The following is a 25,351-nucleotide window of genomic DNA, read 5'->3' on the forward strand; positions in this document are numbered from 1 at the left end:
TCAGCACGCAACCAATTACACGTTTATCAAATATCACACGATTATCATACATTACAAAAATAACATATTTTACTATCTGTTCCCAGCATTACATAGACTAGAATATATACACAAATTCATTTTGACAATATATTACGATAGATTACACTCCAAGATCCCCACCAATACTTTTTACAGAACTCCAACTATATACAACTATATGGTGGTTTATAGATTTACACTCTAAATTCTCTCATTATAGGATGATAGTGTTTTTCGTATGAGTGGAAAACGTACGGTTTTGACTTACAGCACGTACGCGTTACGATATCTCGTAGCAATGAGATGGCTTTCAATTTTGTACAATTCATCCCATCACAACGCATACATTAAGCTTAATTTCAAGCTGCGTTGGTTTTGAAGCGCCCAAGAACCACGTTTCGGGGCAAATTACAGATTCTTGGCTGATACCAGCCCTAACGCGTATACACCTATGCCAAAAAACGTTGTCGGTCGGATATCTGAGATCTGAAATCTCAGACCGATTAGCACGCTGCAAATTGTAATATTTTCACAGCCAACGAGCGTAGTTTCTTTTGGATTTGATTACGAAGCAAGAACTTAAAAATGTGACTTTTTCGTATCTTAGCAAGAAAACGAAAGTACAAAAAATTCTTTTAGTCTAAGATTTTTAGATGTTCGACATACGTTTCGAAATAGGTGTATACAGTTGGAGAAAAACCCAAAACCGCCACCGATACGCTACCAATTCAAAGCACTTTTCCCTCACTCATAGAAATCTGCTTTAATATTATCATGAACGTATGTCCATCAAGTAATGCTGCTTTAGCTGGGGAGGCTCATCGGTTTAGTGATGATCATCATTATCTTGTTCACTATCATCGTGTTGGCTTCCTGTAATCAAAATAAACATATTGGGAACCCTGTGTCAGGCACAACATTTGATTTCTTTTTCCATTTTAACTCGCTAGAGTTAGATAATGGCTTGGACAAGGTTTAACTCCTATTATATTTCATATTACTTTTTCAAGCCGGCGAGAGACTTGTTAGGGTTTGCTACAGGAAAAATTGCTACATGTGACATCTATTGAAAACTATGTCGCGAGTAACGAAAAAGGGAACAACTGCAACGCATTTCCTAGCGTTATCTGGTCTCGTTACAAGCTATAAAACTCGTCTCCTCGTCGTTTAACAGAAATACATATTAAGTTATTCTCATGGAATTCACCTTGACTGGTATTAAGATCAGTGCTGGAAGGTCTCTTAGGTGATGCTGGACTGCCTGAAGCTAAGTGATGATGTGACATAATCGATGACGTGAACTCATCGTCAGAAGAGTGAGTGCTCACGTATAACACACTGTCCCCTTCATTACAACCTAAAAAAACATAACAGAAAGGAGAAATAAGTAAATACATAACGTCCTCTTACGAGTCAAAGAAGGTGTAAGTTTTATTCGAGCTGCATATTCTCAGGAGGTGCTAGAGAAAGCAACGTCATTGAACGACAGTCATGTTGAATAAGCCTTCAATTGGTATCAAACAAATTGGACAAAAACGCAGTTGCGATGTCAGTGATGCGTAAACGTTTTATCGGCATATCCTAGTCTTGCTGCCCCTCTTCTTGAGGGGAAACGTGGAAAGAAACGTCTAGTCGGTCCAAAGAGAGGGGGAGAGGTGAGGACTCCGAACAATAAGAATGAAAGCGCACACACAAGAATAAAAATTTTGTTCTTTCAAATCTAAAACTTGTAATACCAGAATCATTGTGGTCTTCATTCCGTGATGCAACGTCTAGAGCACGGAGAAGTTCTTCCTCTTCTGGGCTAGTGAAGCTTAACCTGTAGGCTTTGTTTAACGTTGATGCGCGCTTGAGCTCCGATAGAAGCTGTGAACTTCTCTGGAGACCTTGACGAGAGAACAAGACGTGTATGAATAAGTCAAACGGACTGGTAAATATATTTCATGGCTTGAAAAGTTTACCCCACTGAAGCGGCTGGTCACCTGCTCAATTGGTATGAGACCCTAGGTTTTAATGTGGCTTAGAATAGTCCCTTTCACAGTTCCCTGCGCCATCTTGAAAGGTAGCCGTGCCTTTGCATCGAAGGGAGACGAACGGTGAGCTTGCAATGACAGAGACCTTTTTTAACACCTTGGACAATTATTCACAGGTCTCTATCATTGCAAGCTCACCGTTCGTCTCGCTTCGATGCAAAGGCAAGGCTACCTTTCAAGATGGCGAAGGGAACTGTGAAGGAGACTATTGAACTAACGACTTCCGCGCAAGAAACCGAAGCCCAATCGAGAGAACTGGGAAGCAGTTTACGTCAACAGCATTAAGGGATCACTCTACTACTTACCATCTCGGCCAATCGTGGAGCTGTTTCCACTTGATCGAACCACCTTTCTAACTGGTTCCTTGGCTCGCATGCTGTTAAACATTACGAACAAGTTTAAGCACATCATTAGTTATAGAACGTAGTTTTCGCAAAACATTACGCAGAAGAGAAGAAAAACGTTAGGCAAAGACCGATTATTCATTTTGTGTGTGTGTGTGTGTGAGGCAAACCAAAACAAGCGCGATGATTCAAACTCTTTAATGGATTGAAACTCTTTAATTAACCTCAGATAATGGACCTTCATAATGTAAGCTCACCCTGAAGCGCTTGAGTGCGAGGCCACGAGGGGAAAATCTATTCTTGCAGTCGACATGGCTGCCGTGTGATAAAGGCCTAAACTTAGATCTACGTTTGTTTGCGCTTGAGCTATTTTTGGAAGTGGAAATCATCCGTCTTTGCCTTCTTCACAAGCGTTGTCAAATCCAATAACTTGAACCTCTCCCTCACAGCGCACAATCTAAGTCCAGGTAAAATACCAAGCAACAGTTGCTTTTACTTACCCTGAGTGTAACGCGGCCTGTCTACTGCTCGAGGGGCTGTCGATCTTCTCGGGCAGGCTACGTTTAGATATTGGGCTTCCTGTGTCTTGCTCAGGGCTGCAGCCACCGACATCTAGGTTAGGTACTATGCTACAGGCATCTGAATCTACCGCCAAGAAAACAAACTCTTTTTTCAATTGCGCACAGCATTGAGCCAGCTTGTTATAAGCGCAGTCGTTATAACTAAGTAGCGACCTTAAATTTTACAATTTTAAAATCTACGACGGCGACGTCAAGAGGTTTATTGAATTAAGAATCTTACGTCTCTTTGGTGATGACTTGCTCCTTGGACTTGTGTTAACAACAGGTAAGGAGGCTCCTCTTCTCTGTCTGTGGGCTCTGGAGTGTTTGGATTGAGACGTGTTTGTAATGGCTTCTGGTGAAACACAAGTACATCTAATATTTAGATAACTATTACCTTACTGACTTCATAATGACAACTCTAGCAAAAAGGAATCTCAGGGAAAAAATAAGAATGAGAAATAATTTTAACTTAGAATTTGACACTAAAGACGTAAAATTCGTATCAAACCTTCACAACATTTGAGTATTTCTTTTTTTATCTATTTATCAAGTATGTCAATTCCTCGAAAAGTTTGAAAAGAACAGAAATACCTTAAGGCCCAGACACACAATATAATTTTTGCGCGCATCGTTTCACGCAAGCACGAAATGGCACCGTTTTACAAACTCAATTCATAGTTACGTTGTTAGAAAATTGCTACGTGTGGCATATCTCGTTGCGCCCAACAATTGCGCCGTGTTTCCGGACCTTAATCCACCGCTCCTTACCTTCAAGATGCTTCATACTTCCAAGTGCAGCAATGGCAGTACTCTTCGCTTCAGCTCGATTCAGACAACTTTGTAGCTTTTCCAACATGCTGCTACAGCGTTCGTAGCGCGCTCGGCGTTTGGATGCAGCCTTTTCTTCCGCTCGAGGCATGTCTATGAGAGATACAGCTTTTCTCGTAGAACCACTTGAAGTTTTCCAACGAGATCCTGATTCACTAAGTTTTAGAAGGTTAAGTAGGACTCTGGCTTCTGGTTCGATAAAGGACAAGGTATTTGAAGAAGAAGTGGCATTTGTTTCGCTTTGCGCCTCGGCTTGACGTTCTTTCTTTTCTTCGTCTTTCTTTTCCTCGATGTTGGAATCCAATATTTCGAACTGTACGTCTTCTAATGTCCATCCTTCCTCGTCCTCCTCTTGTGTTTCCCATTCACTGTCATCTGCGGCCCCTTGACATTGATTGTCTGTCTGTGGCTGCTGTTCCTCATCACATGATTCTGTAACAATAATATCAGGGAATGGTATTGGGAAGAATTTGACAACAAACAAACGAACGACTAAAAGAACGCGCGCGCTTTCCTTGGTGCAAAAAATGTCTTTATTCCTCTAACGCCATCGTTGGAGCAGTGATTGTTCAAAGAGATGTCATTTCTGTACTGATTGATTGCTTCAAGAGACGTTGCATTTCGGCGCCAACGTGCGTTTGGTGAAACAAAATTCACCATTCTTGTACCTCTAAAGTGCGCGCGGTAATTGTTCCAAGAGATGTCGTCATTCCCATAACACCAACGTGTGTACGGTGACAGGCCTAAGGGATATCGTCGTTTTTGCACCGTTACCGTGTCGCTATATATTTTACTTATACATACATGTTCTATCAAGAATGACTTACTGACCTTGTTTTGCATCATCTGCGCACGTGCCGTGTTCAGATAGAGTGCCATCTAAGATAGTGGATTCGAAATGTTCTTCGTCGTCTGTTTCTTCGGGACTTTCCTCTTCACTTTTTTCTTCTTCATCCTCAAGGTTTTCTTCGTCGTCCATGGCGTTTTCCTCTCCTGTTACTTCTTCTCCTTCCTCTGATGGCTGCATTGTCGGCCCTAACGAAAAACTCATGCATTAATTTTTTTCTTCTTCTGGCGCATGTAAAAAGTCCATACCTATACCCAGGCCTAGTAAAAATCCGAGTTTTAGTAAAACCTATAGGGTCATAATCAGACCTGTTAGTGCAAGTCGACCATTACTTAGCTATTTCCCCTTCTCTATACAGTGTGTGCAACCATGTGATTACAAATTCTATTAAGATATGAATAACAATGAAACAACCGCCATGTTCGTTGATCTGCCAAGAGAAGCTAATGAGGAATGCTTGGTTATCGTCAACCAACATGGAGGCTATGACGTAAATGAACATGTTCTATCATTATACACCTAACTCCAAAATTGCGCACGGCCGAGTTTGTTACATGAAAACGAAGCATCCAGGGCCAAATGCAAAGAAATAATATGGTATCAATGCAAAGTATACACTTGTTCACTTGTTCTGTCTTTCTTTTCTTCTTACATTCAGGATAGCGTCAATTTCGCATCATCAATTTATAAGAAAATACTGTAAATTTGGCCCTGGATGCCTCGTTTTCGACCGGCCGTGCGCCATTTTGGATTTAGGTGTATTCTCACCTGTAGTCATCTCTACGTCTATAGCAGTATGTATACGCGTTCTCTTCTTTTTATTGCTCGTACTGCTGGTCTTGCTGAATGCAGTTTGAAAGTCTCGTGACTGTTTGACTAACGTATGGTCAGCCGATTCATCATCGTTGTCGATAGATTGTTCTAGGAGTGACACGTGACTTCTATCAGGCGAGGCTCCTGATCCAGTGGGCGGAGCAGTGTGATTACGTGACAGCTCAATAGCCAATCGCTGTTGATAAAAAAGCAATGATGAACAGAAATGAAAATATTGAAAAAAGCTTGAAGGATTAGATTGTGCATGCATTAGACCTGAATGGAAAGGATAACTAGTTTGAAAAAATAGGCAAAGGATCAGGCAAATAAAATGAATCGGTCTTCAAAGCATACCTCTTTCAAGTCATTCACTTGTTGAATGCACTGAAGTTGACCCGTCTCTAGTTGATTGATGTACCTGTTAAAAATAACATGTGTCAATCAATTAGTGCGGGATGGAAAAAGGAGTTTCAAGCATCATTAAAAAATATAGTTACAGTTCGTCTACGTACAAGCTTTACTTTTTCCAACACGAAAACCAAAGAAGGTAAAATCAAAACATATAAATAAGGCGCAAAACTCACCACTGCTGGTCTCGACATTTCTGGTAAAATGTTGGAGGTCTGACTTGGAATCGTAGAATAAGTGTGTCATTTGCTGTATTGAGGTACCCCTCGCTGGCCTATTATCGTGAACAAGATAAATTACAAGCTTTTCCATACTTTTCTGATTAGTCTTGAGATACATACCGTTAGAGAGGAAGAAGGCACCATTGAGGGAAAATCACATGCGAAGACGACTCGACACGATGAAAACGCGCAAGACTTTAATAAACTTAAGGGCTAATAATTGTGTAGGCAATGAATCACGGGATATCTTGGGTGAGTATCATAATTGAGCGATACGTGACAAGGCTATAGACCCTTTGCAGCACGTCGGAATGCAGCTCGATTTGGAGGAATAGGTTTCCAATGCTCGGGGCCCGTTTATATGAAGAGTGAATAGCGCTATCCGATGAATAAATTTATTGGATAACAGCACCGACTTATCCACTAGATAAGGATTTATCTGTTGGATAGCGCTATTCACCCTTCGTACAAGCGGGCCCAGGAGATTGAAATTCTTTTGTTTTGTTCTCCTTTGACGTCACATGCAAGGGGTCTATTGGTGGTAAACTTCTGGGATAATATAACTTAGTACTTCTAAGTTCATATGAATGCATACCAACAAATCCAGACGAAAAAAACGGTTATATCCCCAGCACTCGCCAACTTCGAAATCAGAAGCTGTAAGAAAAAAAAGAAGAAAAAAAGGACATGAATTATCAACACATAAAACCAAAGACTCAACGACATGTTGGCGAGAACATACCGAATTCCCTTACGATGTTCTTGCTGGAGTCAGGTGAAGCATGATGAATCATCTCTACTCGATACTCGTATCTGTATGTTAAGGGTACTAATTAGCTTAACAATGAATTAATAGTTTGTTAATGATATAAGATACATACTTGGATGTCTCTGGCAGACCTGCAGTCAGCTCTAAGAAGACAGAGAGGTAGTTACCCCGTACAACACCATTACCATCCTATCATGAAATAACAATAAAGCTTTAAGTCATTTAACGAATTAAGAACGCTTAGCCTTGTAACATATAGTTTTTGGAGAATCTCGACCTAAGTGTTTCAAATCGTCAAGACATTTTAAAACGTTATCAAGACTATGTTCCTAAGGAATCTCAGTGGAAACGCTTCGATTGGTTTTTAAAACCCTACTTTTTGGCGAAGACAAAGTTTGGGAATCCACTGAAATCCACTCGGCGTAGGGGGGGGGGGGGGGATGAAAAAAGCAGGGATAGGAGTTCACCACTGTGCACGCCCCCCCCCCGGAAATCTCCAGCAATTTCAAGGAGTTCCCGAGCAGTAAGGGGGATGCCCGCTCCCCATCAACCTCCAACAGCTCCTCCCCTAAGTAAAGTTTCGGTTTCTTGGTCACAGACAATGTACGTGTATGCACGATAGAAGAGTGCAGAGCACTATTCCTATACAATACTTACAGGATACACCTTGAGTCTCCAGCTCAACCCATTCACATTTAGCGGTTCACTGTAAACAGGGTCTGCTTTTCTTTTCAACATACTGTAACGATTAGTAATATCTTGTATTAGCATTTAAGAATAACTGATATTTCATGTGCGCGCTATCAATTTGAATTACTACATCGGGATTTATTTAGTTTTTATTGTCGAAAAAATATCGATGTTATCGAGCCTGGCTGATCTAACTGGAAATTAGAAGTTGACTTTTGCGGCGGGGGAGGACATTGTTCGGCTGTGAAAATTTGCAATTTACAATTTGCAGCGTGCTAATTGGTCTCAGATTTCAGGTCGTTAAGCGACAACGTTTTTGAAATAAAATGAACAATGTTACTTACCTGAAATGCGTGATACAAAACGTACTGGTATCGTAAGGAGGGACGATTTCACTGCGAAACAAAAACAACAGGTCAAGGAAGATATTTAACATGGTTAGTTTAATAAACAAGGTTTATTTATGAGGAGATGCGCATGAGACAAGGACTTGATCATAAGCACTAGGTCCCCACTTCTTTAACGTGATCGAGTTTAGTATTGTATGTATCTACCTGGTGAAGTCTGCAGGGATGGGAGGGGTGACAAAAGACGCCATGGGCTTGCGATGAACCTGGTTAAACATCTGCAGTAACTCGCCACTTTTAGCGATTAGCTCGCTTCTTGAACACGAGTGCAGCTATGAAGACAAACACAAAGATAAATTACAACATTTTTAAACCAATGACAACGCGCGAGATCACTGCTCAGCCAATCAAAATGCTCAGACGCAATACCATCACGGTCACGGTACGTTACTGGAGTTTTTCACAGTCATACAAAACTATGTATTCACGAGTACTACAATTAGTAAAACGATAATCCTTATTCCTTGTTGTTCGTTGTGTCAGCTTTTGTGACTGTCCGTATGGGAGACAAGGGTCGCGTAATACATTCCTCTTTTACCACTAAGAGTCCTACGGGTCTGGTCGCGGGTTTGATTCCTGCAGACGACACAAGTTTGATGTATTGTTCTCTCCCGTTCTCCCGTGTTACGAGGGTTTTTCTCTGGGCTTTACTCCGGTTTTAAAAGTTGAGTGCTCAGAATATTAAATGCAGTGTTAGTGCATGAGTGCGGGGTGTGTCGTACACATTCTGGATAGGGAGACATGGCACTGGCACTTTTCACGACGCAAAACTAAAAAGATTTATTTGATTGTCCTTTTATTAATTTCTTTACCTGGTGTTCGACTTCCTGCAAGAGAGATTCCAGAAGTTCGGTTTCTTGGGTCAGTGAATTCTTTTGGCCTAGAAAAAAATATTGTTTATACATTAAGACAAAACCTATAAAAAGATAGATCTGGACAAAATACACTACAATGTACGAGTACAGAAACCCCGTAAAACATAGCAGCCTTCTTTATAACTATGCACTCCTTCAAGCCCAATAAACGTCAAGGACTATGAAATTTAGCTGAAAGGATTTGGAATCGCATGAAATAGCACAGTTTTGTAGCATTTCAACTACATAAAGCTCACACAAAATTCATTATGTTTACATTTATGAAATGCAAAAAAAATTTTTTGGTCTCTTGGTAGGTTTTTTTAAAATTTTATTTTTTAGCTCGAAATTCAAATGCGCACATTGAATTAAAAAGATTTTAATTTTCAAAAAGATTGTATTTTTTAAGATTATCTACGAGTTCTAACTTACCCATTAGAGTCAACAGCTTGCTTTTGAGTTGAGAGTCAAGCCTGGCTATCATCAGTTCCACCGCGTTCCGAATCTCTCGAACACGCTGTGAAGACACAAGACCGACCACATCAAAACGTTAATGCGTGTAAAGAATTAAACGAAAATAACAGTGTTTCAAGAGGTGGACTCCTCGTTGCATAAAGGCGCAGATTAGATAAGTTTTTTTTACAAGCAGTAAACTTCAAGTGGGTGTCTGTTGGACAGGCACGTTCTCATGTAGTATGCTGTGATACTGAAGTGGCTTCCCATTGTTTTGGATCGATTTCATTCAATCGAAACATGTATAGTTTGCCATTACAGGACTGACATAAAGTACAGCCATACAATCTAGTTTAACTGTCGATGATTAATATTCTCGCGAAGTAAAAGAGTGGGAAATGAACGGGAAAACAAAGTCTGTTTTATCCACTTAAAGTGTATATCAAGGAAAAAAAAAAATTTTTTTCAAAATCACTTATATGTGAATAGTGCAGTAGTATGGTTGCAGTATTTTTGTATGTCAAATTTTCTTTTAGGAGATATAAACATTTGAAAAATCAATATGTAAATTGTTTTAAATATCACTTCATCCAAGTGGCTATTGTTTCATTTTGTAGTATTTATAGGAAACGTTCATCTCCAAAGATTCATGGCTTAGATTACTAGTACACGCATCTGTATAATAACGGGATTCTTAGAAATTCCACCAATACAAATAATTTCTTCCTAATTAAGAACTTCCCTTTATTCTAACACATCACGTATCAAAAGAACAGCCAGGAAAACAAAAACTTTGAACTTTGTATGGAAGTGTTCTGATCGGATAAGAGTTTTTGTTGTGCTTTCTGATTGGTTAAGGATAAGGAAGCCATTAAAGTGTTATGGGACTATAATTTTGTAACATATGTTCTACAATGAACACTAACTGTGCAGTGAACGATCAACTAAATGGTGGATGAAGTTTTATAAATGACCCACCTCCTCTTTGGCTTCTGATTGGTTGATAAGAAAGCCATCTAATAGCCATGGAGCTATAATTTTCTAAAATCTGTTCTATAATGAACACTAACTGTGAAGTAAACAATAAACTAAATGAAGTTTTATAAATTGCCCACCTCTTCTTTGGCTTCTCGAAGACTCTCTACATTCCTTTCCTGTTTATACAAACAGATAATATTTTGTTAGACATCCAGCATGATATTTCTAAGTGCTGTTCATATACAAACATACCACTTCCTGCACCAAGCTGATTAACTCCATCAATCTTCGACGCAACGCAGCAACCTAATCGAGAGAAAAATAAATATTTTAGTTGAAAACATCTATGAAAAATACGCGTGGTGTAGTGTTGAGCGCGCTCACCTCTTACCAATATATCACCAATGGGATCCGGTTAGACCCTATGGAAACCATTTCTAATTCTCATTGGGATAACACTCATCAAATATTTGTTTGTTTTCGATGCAGGTCAAAACAATAGACCATTTTAAAATTTTGCAGGTTTAGCCCTCGAATTATTGTCTAAAAAGGAAAGAATGCACAACTTTAACAATACAAACACTTTGAAATTCCACGGAACTTCACTGGAACACAGAAATATTCTGCAGAAAATCGAGGCTAACCCTGAGCAACAGAGATCTCGAAGCTGGAGTATTATAAATGGATTTTCTAAAACAGACCAGAATGCAATGCGTTCATGTCTTAAAAAATCTTGGTGGAAGGTTGTATGTGAGATGGAGATTGTTGGGGGTGGGGAGGGACGGGGCTTACCTCGTCTGTGATTGAAGACACGTGCTGATCGTAAATCTCATCGAGAGGCTTAAATGTATGACCAGAATGCTACAAGAATGAGAATTATCATTAGGAGAAGAGAGGAGGGTATGGAGGATTCTCTATATTTTTTACATAAAGAAACTAGCACTCCTTTTGAGTTTCGAGTTTCCACTTTGAGGTAATGGGCCAATCAAACGTCGACCCACTTTAGTCAGCCAATCAAATGCTAACTCTCAATTGTTTTCCACTTAAGACAGCCAATCAAATGTTAACTCTTTAACGTTTTCCACTTAAAGACAGCCAAACAAATGTAACTCTTAAACGTTTTCCACTTAAGACAGCCAATCAAATGCTAACTCTTAAACGTTTTCCACTTAGGATAGCCAATCAAATGCCAACTCTCAAATGGCTTCCACTATATATGAAGTAACCAGAGAGCCTGGTTTCCATTTGATTGCTACGATCGCTGCGATCTCCGAAAAACGTTTTTCACAGATCGCAGCGATCGAATGGAAACATCACTTTTTGGTTTCAACCAACAGCAATCGCTTACATACGAAAGCCATTTAACGGCTTCCTCGCACGAAGTTCCCCTGAACAGAATACACTCACTTACCGTTCCTCCCCACAAAGCACACTGATGACAAATACACTTCTTGCATGTCGTGCAGTAAACGCTCAGCTTTTCATGATGAATCTCGCACCTGACAGAAAGAAATAAAAATTGATTTACAACGTTAATAATAAGGTTTTCAAACGTTTTCTCAAGATAACCTCAACCAGGCACGGATTAAAACTGATCAATAGACCATGTCATTTCAGACCACGTGTCATTCTCTTGAGAATAAGTGTGTGAGTTGTATCCATATTAATGTGTCTTCTCATGTACAATCGTTAACCAAAGAAATGATACTATCGGGAATGACATGTAATCTGAAATGGGAAGACATTGCGCACAAGGTAAAGAGGTCTATTGATAAGTTTTGGTCTGTCACTCGTTGAAGTCATCTTGAGAAAGCTACAGTGACAAACAAGGAATAGACTAAACAAATCAATTCCATATAGGAACAAAAGCTTTTATAGAACTTCAATTAATGAGTCGCCATTTGTTCTTTTGCACTTCTGAAAGTGAACAATCTTCACATGTTTACAATTGTGCCTCTTCAAAGAAGCACGAAGAGGCCTCATTAGTGTCGAAGTAAATTCAAACGTTTTCAAACCCGTCCTATGTAATTAATTCTGTTTGACTTCCGTTTATATTAATCTAGTATCTTCCCAACAAAATATATTGGTTTTGTTATGAGTGGGAAACAAACGATAAGTGACTTACAGTACGTACACGGTACGACATGTCATGACATTGAAATGGTTTCCCATTGTCTTCCAGTAAGTCATCCAATCACAACGCGTAGTTGTGGCTTCGGTAAGAAACATTGTCGTATCGTTCCCCACTCATAGGACTCCTTTTCCAAGCTTAAAAGTGTAATGGTACCCCTCCCCCCAAAAAAGAAATACGACACACACGATCAAATCTTCTCTACATTTCACTTTCGCAAAATTGCCAAAGAGGTCTTTAAAATTTGTCATGTTTTCCACTCTTTTCTTGGAAATATGGAAAATATTCATGTAATTGAATTCTATGGCAAACAGTACTCAAACAACTCTTCTTCGCGCTTGGAAGGGAGAGGGAGAATTGATAGTATCAAAAACAAAGCAAGGAATTTTCAAAGATTAAAAACTGTAGTCTTCAAAAGAAATGCTTGAGAGCGCTGCGCCGTGGCGTTTAAAAAAATTCATATTATCAAATCCTAAAACAACCTTTCTCAAACAAATTCTGCTCACATCTGAGGGTTGCGATTCCATTTGCGCGCGTCGCTGTGAGCTTATTCCATTTTTGTTTACACTGTTAAATTAATAAAAGACATACTACATACTACGATGGTTCCCAGCATTTACTGTCATTAGTCACTGAGCTGCGGCGTTCTCGTCTGCACGCGTTTTTGGCGCACGTTTTGAATAAACACTTCATGATGGAAGTAAGTCAGACTTTAACATGTTTGAGGAAGGATCCAGTGTTCTTAAGTAAATGATAGTTCATTGGCTTCGTATTACTTGTGTAAGATGGTAGTCATAATGTCCCAGAAAGTAGACTTAAATACGCTAGTTTAAAGTCCGTTCCTTTTCCTAGTGTTCCGCACTTATCCAAATCCAGGAAAATTGACGACCAAAGATAAAAAAGAAAAGAATCAACAAATGAGAGTCGGATGAGAACTAATCAGGAAATGATTCACTTTTTTTATTCGCAAGAAATTCGCTTATTAGCTAACGCGCACTCTCTGTATTTCATTGGTTTTATCCATTGAATGATCTAGCAAGTAAAGAAATAACACTCAAGAGAATGACATGCGCGTGCACGCATCATCAGAACGAATCATTTGAGTTTTTTTTTTATGGATGGGAAACGACACGGCAAATTCGTAACCGTACACTGTAGACGTATTATATCTTGTGGTATCCGTAACTACGCGTTGCACGATGTAATTGGATGAATTACCGGAAGACGATGGGAAGCCATTTCAATGACACTGCATGTCGTACCGTGTACATGCAACGTGTAAGTGACGTAGGTTAGTACGGTATGTTTCCTACCACTCATAATAGAAAAAAAGAAAAAAATTGAAGCATGTTTCAAAATCACTTTCGAACTTGTGACAAATACAAGGGATTTAAAAATAAGCGCCAGAACGGAAGCCATTTGAATGCTGCTGGTACAGCTTCACAAAAAGGCAACATTGGATATTCAATTAGTGGTTAACGCGCCGGAATAAGTACTGACCAATATTTTGACACAAATGATTAACAAAAACAACTATTCTTTTTTATGCTTTATAGAATCACTGGTTAAGAACATTATCGAATAATAAGCGTACATATATTTATAATTATCTACAGATCATAGCCACCAAAAATACGTAAACCAATCCAGTCCAAAGAAGTTATACTTACAAGCGCAGCTTTCAGTCACGAGCACTTAGAGCCAACAAAGTCCAATATATTAAAATAATTAAATTTTCCAATTAGTGTTTAGTCTGCAGTCTGTAGAGTCAACGCCCTTTTACGATAAGTAATCTTGAGTTTAAAATAAGATTCGTCGAAATTGCATCGATTATTTTGGACAAATTATTTAACGTTTGTAGAATCTTTAGTCATTTCTTATTACCTTATTCTTATTATCTTCGTCTCGACTCGCTAAAATCTATACTACAGCGTCTACAAGATTGCAAATTCAAGACATCAACTGCAGCTAAATTCTATACAGTTCAGTTCTACTGTCATAGAAAAATATCAGTTGCCAGCGTACAAACCCATCATTAATAAATATCATATTATTTGAAAAATTGATTTTCGGCGAAGTATTGAGTCAATGTACACATCTGGGCTAGTTCTGGATTGCATATTTTGTGTGGCGTTTAACTTTTAAAAAAATCAATGTTTATATACGAACACGGTTTTTTTTTTCGCAAGGGGATTTCCCCACTCCAAGGCAAATCTTCTTAGTAAAGCTTACTAGTGTATAAAAATATTTCGATAATGGTAAAGAAAAGGATTTTTATGCGGCTTGATTTAGTCTGGTATATATTATGTCGAGTATTTAGAACGAAATATTTCGATGTTCTAAAACACAGTTTTTGCATAACGCAACGGCAGCTTGATCTAGGTTCTGCATATTCATCTCATGGAGAGCGACGTATGTCATGTTTAGCGAAAAATTAAACTAGCATAACTTTTTGCGCAGCATTAGATCGAGCTGCAGGGTTCATTTTCCACAGAGTATGCTGCTTCTCTCTTTAAAGAGCGAAAATAATTCAGTGTCAAAATATGTGTCATCTTTGTGACGGTCGAGCTAGAGTTCATTTTCCACACATTATGCTGCTTCTCTCTCTATAGAGCGGAAAGAATCGATGTCAAAAAAATGTTACTTTTGCAACGCGTCCGAATGTCGAGTTGGAGTTCTCCTCAGCCAACTGTTCATTATTCATGTACTACCATACGCCTTACATCAAGTCTATTTACGCTACACTAAATACAGTCAACTCAGTCTCCTTACAGCGGACACACTCGGTGCCATTACTTACTGTCCGTAATAGCGACAGTCCGTTTTACAAAAGTAATTTTTTTGTCAGTTTTTCCTTCGCCGGGGATTTTACCCCTGTCCATACCTAGATATCCTGTTAAGATGAGAGTTTACAGTATACGATACCATACATTAATAATTCATTGATAACGAGGTTACAAAATAGCGGTGTTTGAACTTACTGCGTTTTTGATTAGAAAGTAAATGAAAACTTTAGAGGCCACTTGTACTGGCAATTGTATAAGTAAACAAAAACGAATAGTAAATAATAAAACACGAACTCCTAGTGTGCAAAATATGGATACTTTTGGACTAAAAGTTGTTTAAAAATAAACTGAAGCATAGCAACAAGAGCTAGGTTATATGTATGGAGTTTGATGACTTTGATTATGGATAATATTATCATTGCGTTTTGTTTCTGACCTGGAAGAGACCACTATTTTGATGAATGATTACAATAGAGTCTGTGGTTGCTATCTCAAGTTCAAAATCATTGTTCAAGGTATTAAATTTAAAATTGACGAATATAAAAACGCTTGACATCGGCTATAAAAGCTACCAAGGTGTCTGGAAGTAGGAAAAGAGATAAATGATAGAATATATCTGGGGTAAAGGCGTGAAATGTGAATGAAATAAAAAAATTCTAGTTTTGTACCTATGGGTTTTCGAAGTCTGCTTCTGTTTGATTTTCCAGGACCAAATGATTACAGACTGTCTTAAAATCCCTACTGAAAATAGAGAATGCACAAGCTAGCTCGCCATATTCGGGCCGTTAATTCACCACGTTTAACTCACTCATCGATTCTTACGTTTGACTTTCCAGAGTTGGCACATCTCGACTTCTATCGTGTCTGGGATTTGCATTTTCTGTTTGTGAGCGAGTGTTCAAGCCTAGTATATAGCGATGACTCGTCCTCGTCTCGATAACACCTGCACTTCAATCGCATAAATTACGAAGGTTTTCTCTTTGCATTTCAATAGGAAAAGAGTTGGGGGTATTTTCGCATCACCCGCAGCTGTTTGAGTAGCGTTTGCCTTTAGGAGATGACAATCAGGCGAAATAAAAAGCTCTCAACCAATGACAGGCTGTGATATAGTTAAGGGCATCACTAGATCAAAATATTAATATCATACCCACCTATCTTTGTCTGTGTCGTCCCTGCCCTTGGCCGGCGCTGTCAACTGAAGGGAATCTAATTGCTGAAGAGAAAGCAGTACCAGGATCAATTTTTTAGAAAATAAAAAAACCAATGCGTAGTGAAAGGATGTCGATTAGTTCGCAAGACGTCATGGCGATAGTTTGTAAACATGCAGGTATACAACAAGAAAAGGGGGAAGAAGGGTAAGGATGAGTAGCGAGATAATGGAAAATAACCAAGAAGATTAATTAGTCATTTAGTCATTGAATCCTTGGAATAATATTCAAGACTTTTACACTGAAGTCAGATGAAGCTCGATAAAAGTGCGGAAGCGTTGCCAGTGTGTCTAAATATTGACATCACGTTCATCTAACGCAACCTACACGTAATAGGTAAACTGATTAAATGTTCATTCCCAATATAAGTCAGATTAGACTGGCAAGTTTTTCCATCTACGAAATCGATCGATGATTGTGCAAGAAAAACACATTCCATTACGCGTTTAGGGAGAGGAGTCGACGTCATAGTGACAACATCCCACACGTTGGAGTGGGACGTGGGATATATTTAAAGAGTTTCAGTAGGGGCACTTTATGATACTGAAAATAGAACTGAACATTTTGTCCAAATGACATGTATACTCAACTATAAACGACTCTTTATTTCTTTTTCAAAACGTCTTTGTCAAACATTACGCGCGCTGATGTTTCTATCGTATCGCACTCTAAAAGGAAGGCATTTGGCTAAGGTCTGACGAGTATAGTAAAATCTTAATGAACGTTTCAAATATTCCACGACTACGGCTTTAACCTTTAGAATACAGAGGTAATGTAATTTTCCACAAATATATGTGCGGTTCGTCCCCTAAAGGTTAACGGAGCTGGCCATGAACCCATTCAGTTGCGACTTTAATTCAAGCCTCATTTTTTTTTTTTTTCTTTAGTAGATTTCTAATATGGCAGCAAGATCGTGCAGCTTGTCGAACACTGAACACGTTTTAACATTCTTATTTCCAGAATTTCCAGAACCTAACCAATGAAATGCGTTCAATTTTTTTCACGGCACAGAACTGTTTACGACCTGCTCGGCCAATAAGCAGCGCGCAAAATCACTGATCAATCATCAAAATATTATGATGCGGCTACGTTACGCAAACGTCACATTACCTACATATATATCATAACTTTTACACGATCGTACCACAGGTAGCCCAAGCTAGGTTTCTATGGTGTGTTAAAAACATCTCTCTCATAAAATCGTTTCTTAACGGGGGATGGAAAAAAATGTTAAAAGTAGCATAATTCAAAATCTAACCACATAAGGAGAAAAAGGTACTTCTTTTTAAGGGTTAGCTAAGATTTATTTACTTTATTTCACATTATCACGATTTTATTGAGGTTTTTAAGGATCTCCATAGCTTGGGCTACCTGTGGTCGTGCGAAATCTGTCCCAGGAAGAAAATGTCTATCACTTGTTATGTTATGACATTTTCACCAAACATTTATTATTCAACAGCTTATTTTAAATAACGAGGAAAAACATTCTGTCACCTATCTATTTTTTGTCAATTTCGAACGTATTTTTCGACAGTGTTCCTTAATGATTGTCTAGCATATAACCGTCATTGCGTTAGGTCAACTTCCTAATCATTAATCCCTATATCGATTTAATTGGTTATAGTAGTGTGCTGTGGTCACGTTCAAGCATTGTACGCCCCTTGCAGCATTTTCTAATAATGAGGCTTAATTTGGCTGGAAAAATATAATTTTAATATCCTAAAAATTAAAGAAACTGTGAGGGGCTGAGGAAAAGGGAACGCATGACTTTTTGAGAAAGCAGCAACTAATTTTGAAGGAACTACGACGGACCTCAATCAAGGCTGCTTTTTCTTAAGTCCTCTGAATAAAATCCTTGTTTATAGTGGGTGACCAAAATTCAGTATGAAAACTGGTTTCCAACTTTTTATTTTATTTTTACTTAGACTGATATATAGACTCATATATTCTTCAGATTGCCCCAAGAGCAAAAACTCATCGAGTGGGCTCACTAAATGTTTCCAATTTGGACTCTTTCACTCACACACTACCAGTACATTCAATATTGTATACGGAGATAAAAATAGTAAAGAATAACCCTTGCGGCAAGGGAAAGAACAACACATCGAATAATAAACTCTTTGTGGTGTCTGTTTGAAATCGAAATGAACTTTACTGGGAATTCCGCGAAGGATGTATGTAGCAATACCACATGTCCTCGTGAAGAAGCCAGAAAGTTGAGCCTCTCTCGAAAAAGCTTACTGGGAATTTCGCAAATGGGGTCTTTAGCAATATCATATGAAAAAGGCAGATGGTAGCTAAGCCTCTCTCGGAAATAGCTTATTAAAGAGCTCACAAGTCCAGGCAATCATTGGTTTAGAGGATTTCTTAAGATCTCTATCTTGCCTTTTCTGTCAAGCTTTATAAAGTACGAGAGACATATAATTGTCAAATGAACGTCATCTCTCGTCGTGATAAAAGCTCAGCTTCGTTCCTTTTGTCTATCTACTGTCAAACATCTATAACCGATAAGCTTCATCAAGGAATAGAGACAAAGGGATAAAATATTTTTTTCAGGATCTTAATAAATGTCTTCACGTCCCTGAGTGATCTTTTTAATCGCTGTCGTAAATCACTAAGGCCTCCACTTTGGGCAAAACGAATGTGTTTTATTCAATCGTGGTCATGATTTTAGATTACGCGCAGATCGAAATATATAAGCAACCTTCAAATTTTCAAATTATCAAACTCTGAAACAACCCCTGGGCTAATCAAAGTCATGGCACGGCTAGCGAATCGTATATTTTGCGTGTTCGGGTTTTCAGAGGGAGAAAAACCAGAGAACCCGGTGAAAACCCTCAAATCAAGGTAGAGACCTAACAAACTCTATATAACTCACATGCGATGCCGATTCACATATGTTATATGTTATGCTACTCTTGATTCCCCAAGGGCAACAGTATAACTGTACATAACGATATCACTATACAGAAATCCCCCCAATAGCCATCTTGACATTGAGCGCAATGTTTCCCCATTTCACAGCACGTATCATTCTCTTATTACGAGAATTAACGACTCTTGAGATTCCAGAGTATGCAGGCTTTGCCTCCAATCCAGTAGTTGCTTGTTTTGTTATTCTAATTTCTGCTTTTGTTTACTGACCTCAGAAGTGAGGCTATTAAAGCCCGCATACACTGGAGTTTTAAAAGTCGTGAATAACATTCTATGTTTGAACTGTATCAATATTCATGTGTCTTCTCATGTGAAGCCGTTAAACGAAGAAATGATAGAGAATGACACGTGGTCTGAAATGGGAAACCATTTCGGTCAAGGTAAAGAGATCTATTGACAATATTTCCAAAGAAAAAGAAGACAAAATTTAAAAGCGATAGTCTCTAAAATAAATTTTTGAATTGATTTAGCAAATTAGTAAGAAAGTAGACAATATCAAAACACACGTAACAGGAAATTCTAAGTAAAGCTTTTGGACTCAAAACTAAACTAAACAAACAACAAAAATAACTAAAAAATTTAAAAATGGAACACTCTTTGATCATTTTGGCACGTTCTGCACTTGGCCGCGACAAGGTTATTCCGTTTTCCTTTCATTCATTCTTTTTTTCTTTTTTTGTTTGTTTGTTTCTTACTTTATTTTTTTGCTCATTTCTTTTGCTTAATTATCAGCCCTATAATTCTATAACGAATCCAGTAAATAAAAAGAAAAAAAGAAAAAAGAAAAATGCTGAAAGAATTGGAATGGGAATAGATAAATGAGAATTAATTTGGTCGGTACTGGTTTTTTAACCTGTAAAAACTAATGAACATAAAATGAACCTTCCGTTTGGCTTCCGCGGAAGTATGTGCAAAGGCGTCATTCAAAAAAGAAAAAAGAAAAAATTAAAACATTCAATAAGACTAAGTTTTCACCGGAAATTTCTACACCAGCCCTGAAGGCAATGAATCAACTCCCAGCACGTTAGATTGCGCTTGCTCAATCCGGTACCACAAATATGCAAATTGAGATCCCAAGCAATGTATTGTGGGTACTAATCAAGTGAAGTGAGTCCCAGGACGCATTAAAATTGTGAAAATGCACTTTCGGTCCTATTTTTGTGCATAAATGTACGATATTTGGGTTAACATGATTCCTGGTTCCAAATATTGATTTGTGAATTTTCCTTGTGATAAAGGACGACAGAAGTCACTTCGCATTTCTTAAAACTAGTAACGCAATCTGTCCTGGTGCGATGCTTTTCTAAATGATGTTTTGCACGATTTTATCCTCAATGGTGTAAATTTATAGTCAATTTGTTATCATGACCATCGAATATAATCGGCTCATGCTTGTCTGTGGCCGTGAAACTAAATGAAAGCTCTCCACCTACCCGACCCCCAATAAAATGTAGCTTTATTAACAAGCACCAAAGAGAGGAAGGGGCTGGGGGCTTAATAACACAAACACACATACACACACACACTTTTTGCTAATGCCCACTTAAACTTCAAGGCTTAGTCAAAACTTTATGCATACCACATCTACAAGAGACAAAAAGACCAGCCAATGTGACTGGCCAAGAAAACTGGCCCAAGAGGAGCTTGGCCAGGCAAGCACCAATTTTTGCTGAACATTGCCCATTTACCAGCAGCTATTTTTAGCCACCAGAAGTATGTTATCCTACCAATCTTTTTTCATCAGAAGAGAAGAGAAGGAACCCCCGCACCCAATCATGAGCACTTTTTGATGCTATTTTTAGAATCATTGATGCTATTTTTGGATTAGTTTATTTGATTTTTTGTTTTTCTGCATAAGCTCTTAGCTGTTTGATCATATTTTGCTGTGTTTTTCAACAGAATGTGAGCCAACAGCACAGAACACGACAGAAAAAAAAAAAAAAAAAAAAAAAAAAAACACAGAAAAAAACAAACCTGGCAAATTGGATTCAAAAAATATCATCAAACGGTGTCTATGATGGTTACTAACATGAATACCAAAGATTCCTTCTCTCAGTTCATTTTCTCCTGGTCATCATCATTAGCCATAAAATCTCTGACAATCTTAACACTAACCTGTGTGACCTCTTCCACCCATCGACAATGGATCAATTCATGAAGGTGTAATGATGCTCTGTTGATCAAATACAAACTTCAATTTAGCTTCTGTCATCAGGTTCATAATAACAGGAGGGCTGTTAATGCATAGGCTGGTTACAGGAGATCCAAAAGAAAGTGCTGACTTCATAGTGGAAGAAGACAAACTGAGGAGTTGCACATGTATGTGAGAACCAGCTAGCAATTTTACCAAAATATGACCATGTCTGATTTATCTAACATACCCATGACCAGTGTGCATGCTTCAGCCGCTCTTACAATAAGAACATGCCTAATAGGTAAATTCCAAGCCTTGTATGAAATGACTGAAGAAGAGGGCCAATGTGCCTTTCACAACTTCAAGTCACGTAAAAATGAGCCCTCTTCTTCTGTCGTTTCATACAAGGCTCATAATTTACCTATTACGCATGTTCTTATATGATTTCCGAGCCAATCCCACATGGCTTACTGCCTCATCTATCATGCTCTTACAATTAATTGAGTCACTTTTTTTTATCGAGTAACTATTGATCACCTAATGGAATTTAAAAAAATGTGAAATACCTGCAATGAGGACATTGAGGACGCTGTTCTGTTAACCATCTCTGTAATTTAGCAAATAATGAGGAAATAAATGAAAATCAGGGGTGAAATTTAAGTGTCTAGTCGTTCTAGCGCTTTCGCACTAACTGGGTACCCTTTTCACTCACACACACTAACCACTATATCCAATGTTCTAACAACACAATACTGAACTGCAGTAATGTTTAAAATATGCCGGTTTAGACAGTACGATTTTCGCCTACAACTATCATATACAACACACTTGTGCCATCTTACAACTCGAGTCGTAGCATGTAAATCAAGCCTACAACTCACCTATGACAGACGCAGTTGTAGGTGAAAATCATACCATCTAAACCGGCCTTTACAAGGGTTTAATAAAGGTTTCTGTTATCAGTGGAATAAACATGGTGCTGTGTGACTGATTATATTATTATTACTTATTATCATTATTTATCTATATTATTAATATTATTATTATTATTTATTTATTTATATTATTATATTATATTATTTCTTACCCTGATACACAAGAAGCAGCAAAGCTTAGAACAATGAGGGCACAGTCTTGCATCACGAAGCCTTTCCATGCAGATGAAACATCTGAACACCTCTGACAAACTCTGCAAAGAAAAAATAGATTTTTTAAATTCTATGATAGAACTTAGATTGTTTCAGGGTATTGATCAATAGGCAGCCATGACAGGAGGTAGATTGATAAGTTTTACACCGTAGTGAAAATAGGAACTAGGAAAATAGGAACTACGGTGTAAAACTTATCAATCTACGATAACTGTTTCATTAGAAACACCGACGCAGTCCACGCTAGTGTTTACTAGCCATCATCAACATGACAGGAGGTATTACAATAGAGTCATTTTCCCCTGGGAAACTGAATTCCTTCTCATGTAAAACCATATTAGACCAGATTCAATTGTTCCTGCCTCATGTCATGGCTGGCATTATTTTATTGTGCAAAGCCTCTATACAATTTGGAGGTTTTATGTGTGTGTGTACTGGTGGAGGAAGACTTGAACATTTATTCTCAAACTCATGAATATTTAATGAGGAGAAAACAAAGCAAATGACTACTGTGACGGTGGTTTGGAAATGTGTTCTTAATTTGCATTAAATTTCGTAAACTTTTTCTTTGGTTTTCTCCAAGAAATATTCATTAGTTTGAGAAGTAATATCAAACACTTGAAAGAGTTCTTCCTCCGATTTCCAAACACCTCAAAGTCAGTAAAAAAAAAATCGGCTGCGCCTCATTTTTTCAACTCACTTTTCGGTGTTTGGAAATCGGAGGAAGAACTCTCTCTCGTGTTTGAAATATTACGTGAATATTAAATGGGGACCTTTCTTATCAGCATTCAAAGAGAGTATGTGTGAATAATATTTTGTAACACATGTACCTGCAGTCCCCCACTCCCCTCAAAAACATTTTCTGATCAATCGAATAGCACATTTGTTATTATTGATTAAAAATTTTTTTTGATGACTAATGCCCAGTTTAGTGACCCAATTTCATATGAATCTAATGCAAATGGTTTTGCTCATTTGCATTAGATTTTGGACCTAAACTGGGCTATAACAAAATAATGTTCATTTTGGCTAACAATGCACAAATTACATCCTTAGATTCAAAATTGCCTAGACACGAATAAACTGCTTGGTTAAAAGCATTCAACATAATAATATGAAAGAATTTGCATGAAATAGGGCTTTGAATGCTATTACCGGTAAATAATGAATATAAAGATGGTTGTCTTGTCAGTTTTGATGTATCATTCCAAAATACATGCATGTATGAATTGAGTTAAAATCTTTAAAAGCTTTCTAATGAAATATCAAATTGCTAATGACTTGTAAAGTTGAAGTCTATTCTTTATTTGAGTACAATGAGAAACAAGACAGGTGTAGCAGAAAAAAATAAAATAAAATAAAAAACATCCTCTGAAAGATCATAGCACCAACAATGTATGGCCACATGTATTTATAAATCAGAAAACATTTAGATGGACAAATTTCTGCTTGTTAGGATAAGCTTGTCGTTGAAAATGTAATCTCATGATGAAAGCATATTTAATTTATAGATATGACAATCAATGGGGTTCTTTACTAATTGCATTGACAAGCTGTTTTGGTTGTCAAGGAACACGCCATAGAGATAGTAATAATACTAAAGAGCAATCTGGTTAACCACATTCTTCTACTTCATTATATTTATCAGTATTACGTAAAATCTTTTAATTTAAATTCAAGCTTGGATGATTTTTCTTTCAAGAAACAAGTGGGAATACAGCATATTTTTGTTCAGTTTCAATTTTTTTCTACAAAACCACATTGAAGCTTTAGAAATATGCTTTTTTTACATTGTTATTAATTTCAATTCGAATACTATAAAACTAGAAATTTAAAACAAAAATCAGTCTTTAAATTTTCAAATTACATTGCCCTAAGAGACTTGCTATTCTATGGTTTTATTATTCTTTAATCCCCAAAACAATCTCAGTAAAAAAGGAGTTATTTCTCATCTGTCATGAGGCCTTCATTTGACCCAGATTTATCGTATCATACTATATTTTGCTATATGTATTGGTAAAAGACCGAGAAATGTGAAATAAGGTTCCAACAAAACGATAATTCGAAGTAAACATGAATGAATCTCAAGTCTGTCAAGAAATAATAAAGTGAAAACATGGCGGCCAACAGATTTTAGAAGCCATATTAGGCTTTACTCCCACGCCGTTACCGACTAAGAAATTAAATAATACACTAAAATTACCTCCACTGAGTTGTCTTCCATCTTCACGGCTTTAAATTCTTTAGTTTGACAGCCGTTTTTTAGCGAAATTCTTTACCATTTAGACGCCAACTTGAGTGACATTACAAATTTATAGCTTATTCCAACGCTCGCTTGGTCAGCGGAAGTCACGTGTCAGCAAATGCTTGATTTCTATTGGCTAGCAGTGGAAACAGAGGGAAAACTTATCGATTTAAATTTGTTTGCGGTCAAAAAAATTTGGCGGGAAAACTTTAATAGTATTTTTATTTTAAAAATCTAGAACAGTAATAGTCTCATGTTATATTAGAAGCAATAAAATAATGAACATCAAAATATCAAAAAGCTTTGCCTCTTTAATCAATGTAGTTACCAAAATATTTCTGCTATTCTCACATGTTTGCTTACATGGCTTTTAAAAATAATCATAAACAAACTAGCTCCAGCATTTTAAAAGAACAGTTATTATATTACTTTAACAAAATTATTCCAAAAGCGAAAAAATGTCTTTGGTTGCATCCTTCAATGAAAAGCAACCCTCAAACAAAAATATGATAATTTTCGAAATGTTTTTCAGTTAA

At 37.6% G+C, this 25,351-nt stretch overlaps 1 protein-coding gene and 1 long non-coding RNA gene across 4 annotated transcripts; one reads left to right on the top strand and one right to left on the bottom strand.

Moving 5' to 3' along the window:
* Positions 1-47: 47 nt before the first annotated feature.
* Positions 48-24,901, bottom strand: LOC116290460 (uncharacterized). 3 transcript variants are annotated; one of them, XM_031697489.2, is made up of 28 exons: positions 24,774-24,901; positions 22,510-22,611; positions 21,989-22,029; positions 21,404-21,461; positions 16,298-16,359; positions 11,641-11,728; positions 11,022-11,090; positions 10,482-10,535; positions 10,367-10,405; positions 9,231-9,315; positions 8,757-8,824; positions 8,092-8,216; positions 7,882-7,932; positions 7,505-7,586; positions 6,960-7,036; positions 6,821-6,891; positions 6,674-6,735; positions 6,034-6,131; positions 5,804-5,867; positions 5,405-5,645; positions 4,621-4,824; positions 3,730-4,221; positions 3,200-3,313; positions 2,899-3,043; positions 2,360-2,430; positions 1,758-1,907; positions 1,229-1,378; positions 48-894 (listed from the first exon to the last, which is right to left on the bottom strand). In XM_031697489.2, the coding sequence occupies exons 1-28, from the start codon at positions 24,792-24,794 to the stop codon at positions 848-850; spliced, it is 2,931 nt and encodes a 976-aa protein (XP_031553349.1). In that variant the 5' UTR covers positions 24,795-24,901; the 3' UTR covers positions 48-847. The 3 variants fall into 3 exon arrangements, with proteins under 3 accessions (XP_031553349.1, XP_031553350.2, XP_088889030.1); XM_031697490.2 differs by lacking the exons at positions 16,298-16,359; positions 21,404-21,461; positions 21,989-22,029; positions 22,510-22,611; positions 24,774-24,901 and adding exons at positions 15,815-15,887; positions 15,969-16,113; XM_089032904.1 differs by lacking the exons at positions 16,298-16,359; positions 21,404-21,461; positions 21,989-22,029; positions 22,510-22,611; positions 24,774-24,901 and adding an exon at positions 15,815-16,075.
* On the top strand, positions 19,096-22,613 carry LOC148909977 (uncharacterized). The gene is made up of 3 exons (XR_016120245.1): positions 19,096-19,201; positions 21,504-21,607; positions 22,523-22,613. It is a non-coding gene; the product is annotated as an uncharacterized LOC148909977 (long non-coding RNA).
* Positions 24,902-25,351: the final 450 nt, after the last annotated feature.

This window comes from Actinia tenebrosa, unplaced genomic scaffold (genome assembly GCF_029948245.1).
Source record: "Actinia tenebrosa isolate PJP-AT-01 unplaced genomic scaffold, QUT_ActTen_1.0 PGA_scaffold1__47_contigs__length_23844297, whole genome shotgun sequence".
Taxonomy (NCBI): domain Eukaryota; kingdom Metazoa; phylum Cnidaria; class Anthozoa; order Actiniaria; family Actiniidae; genus Actinia; species Actinia tenebrosa.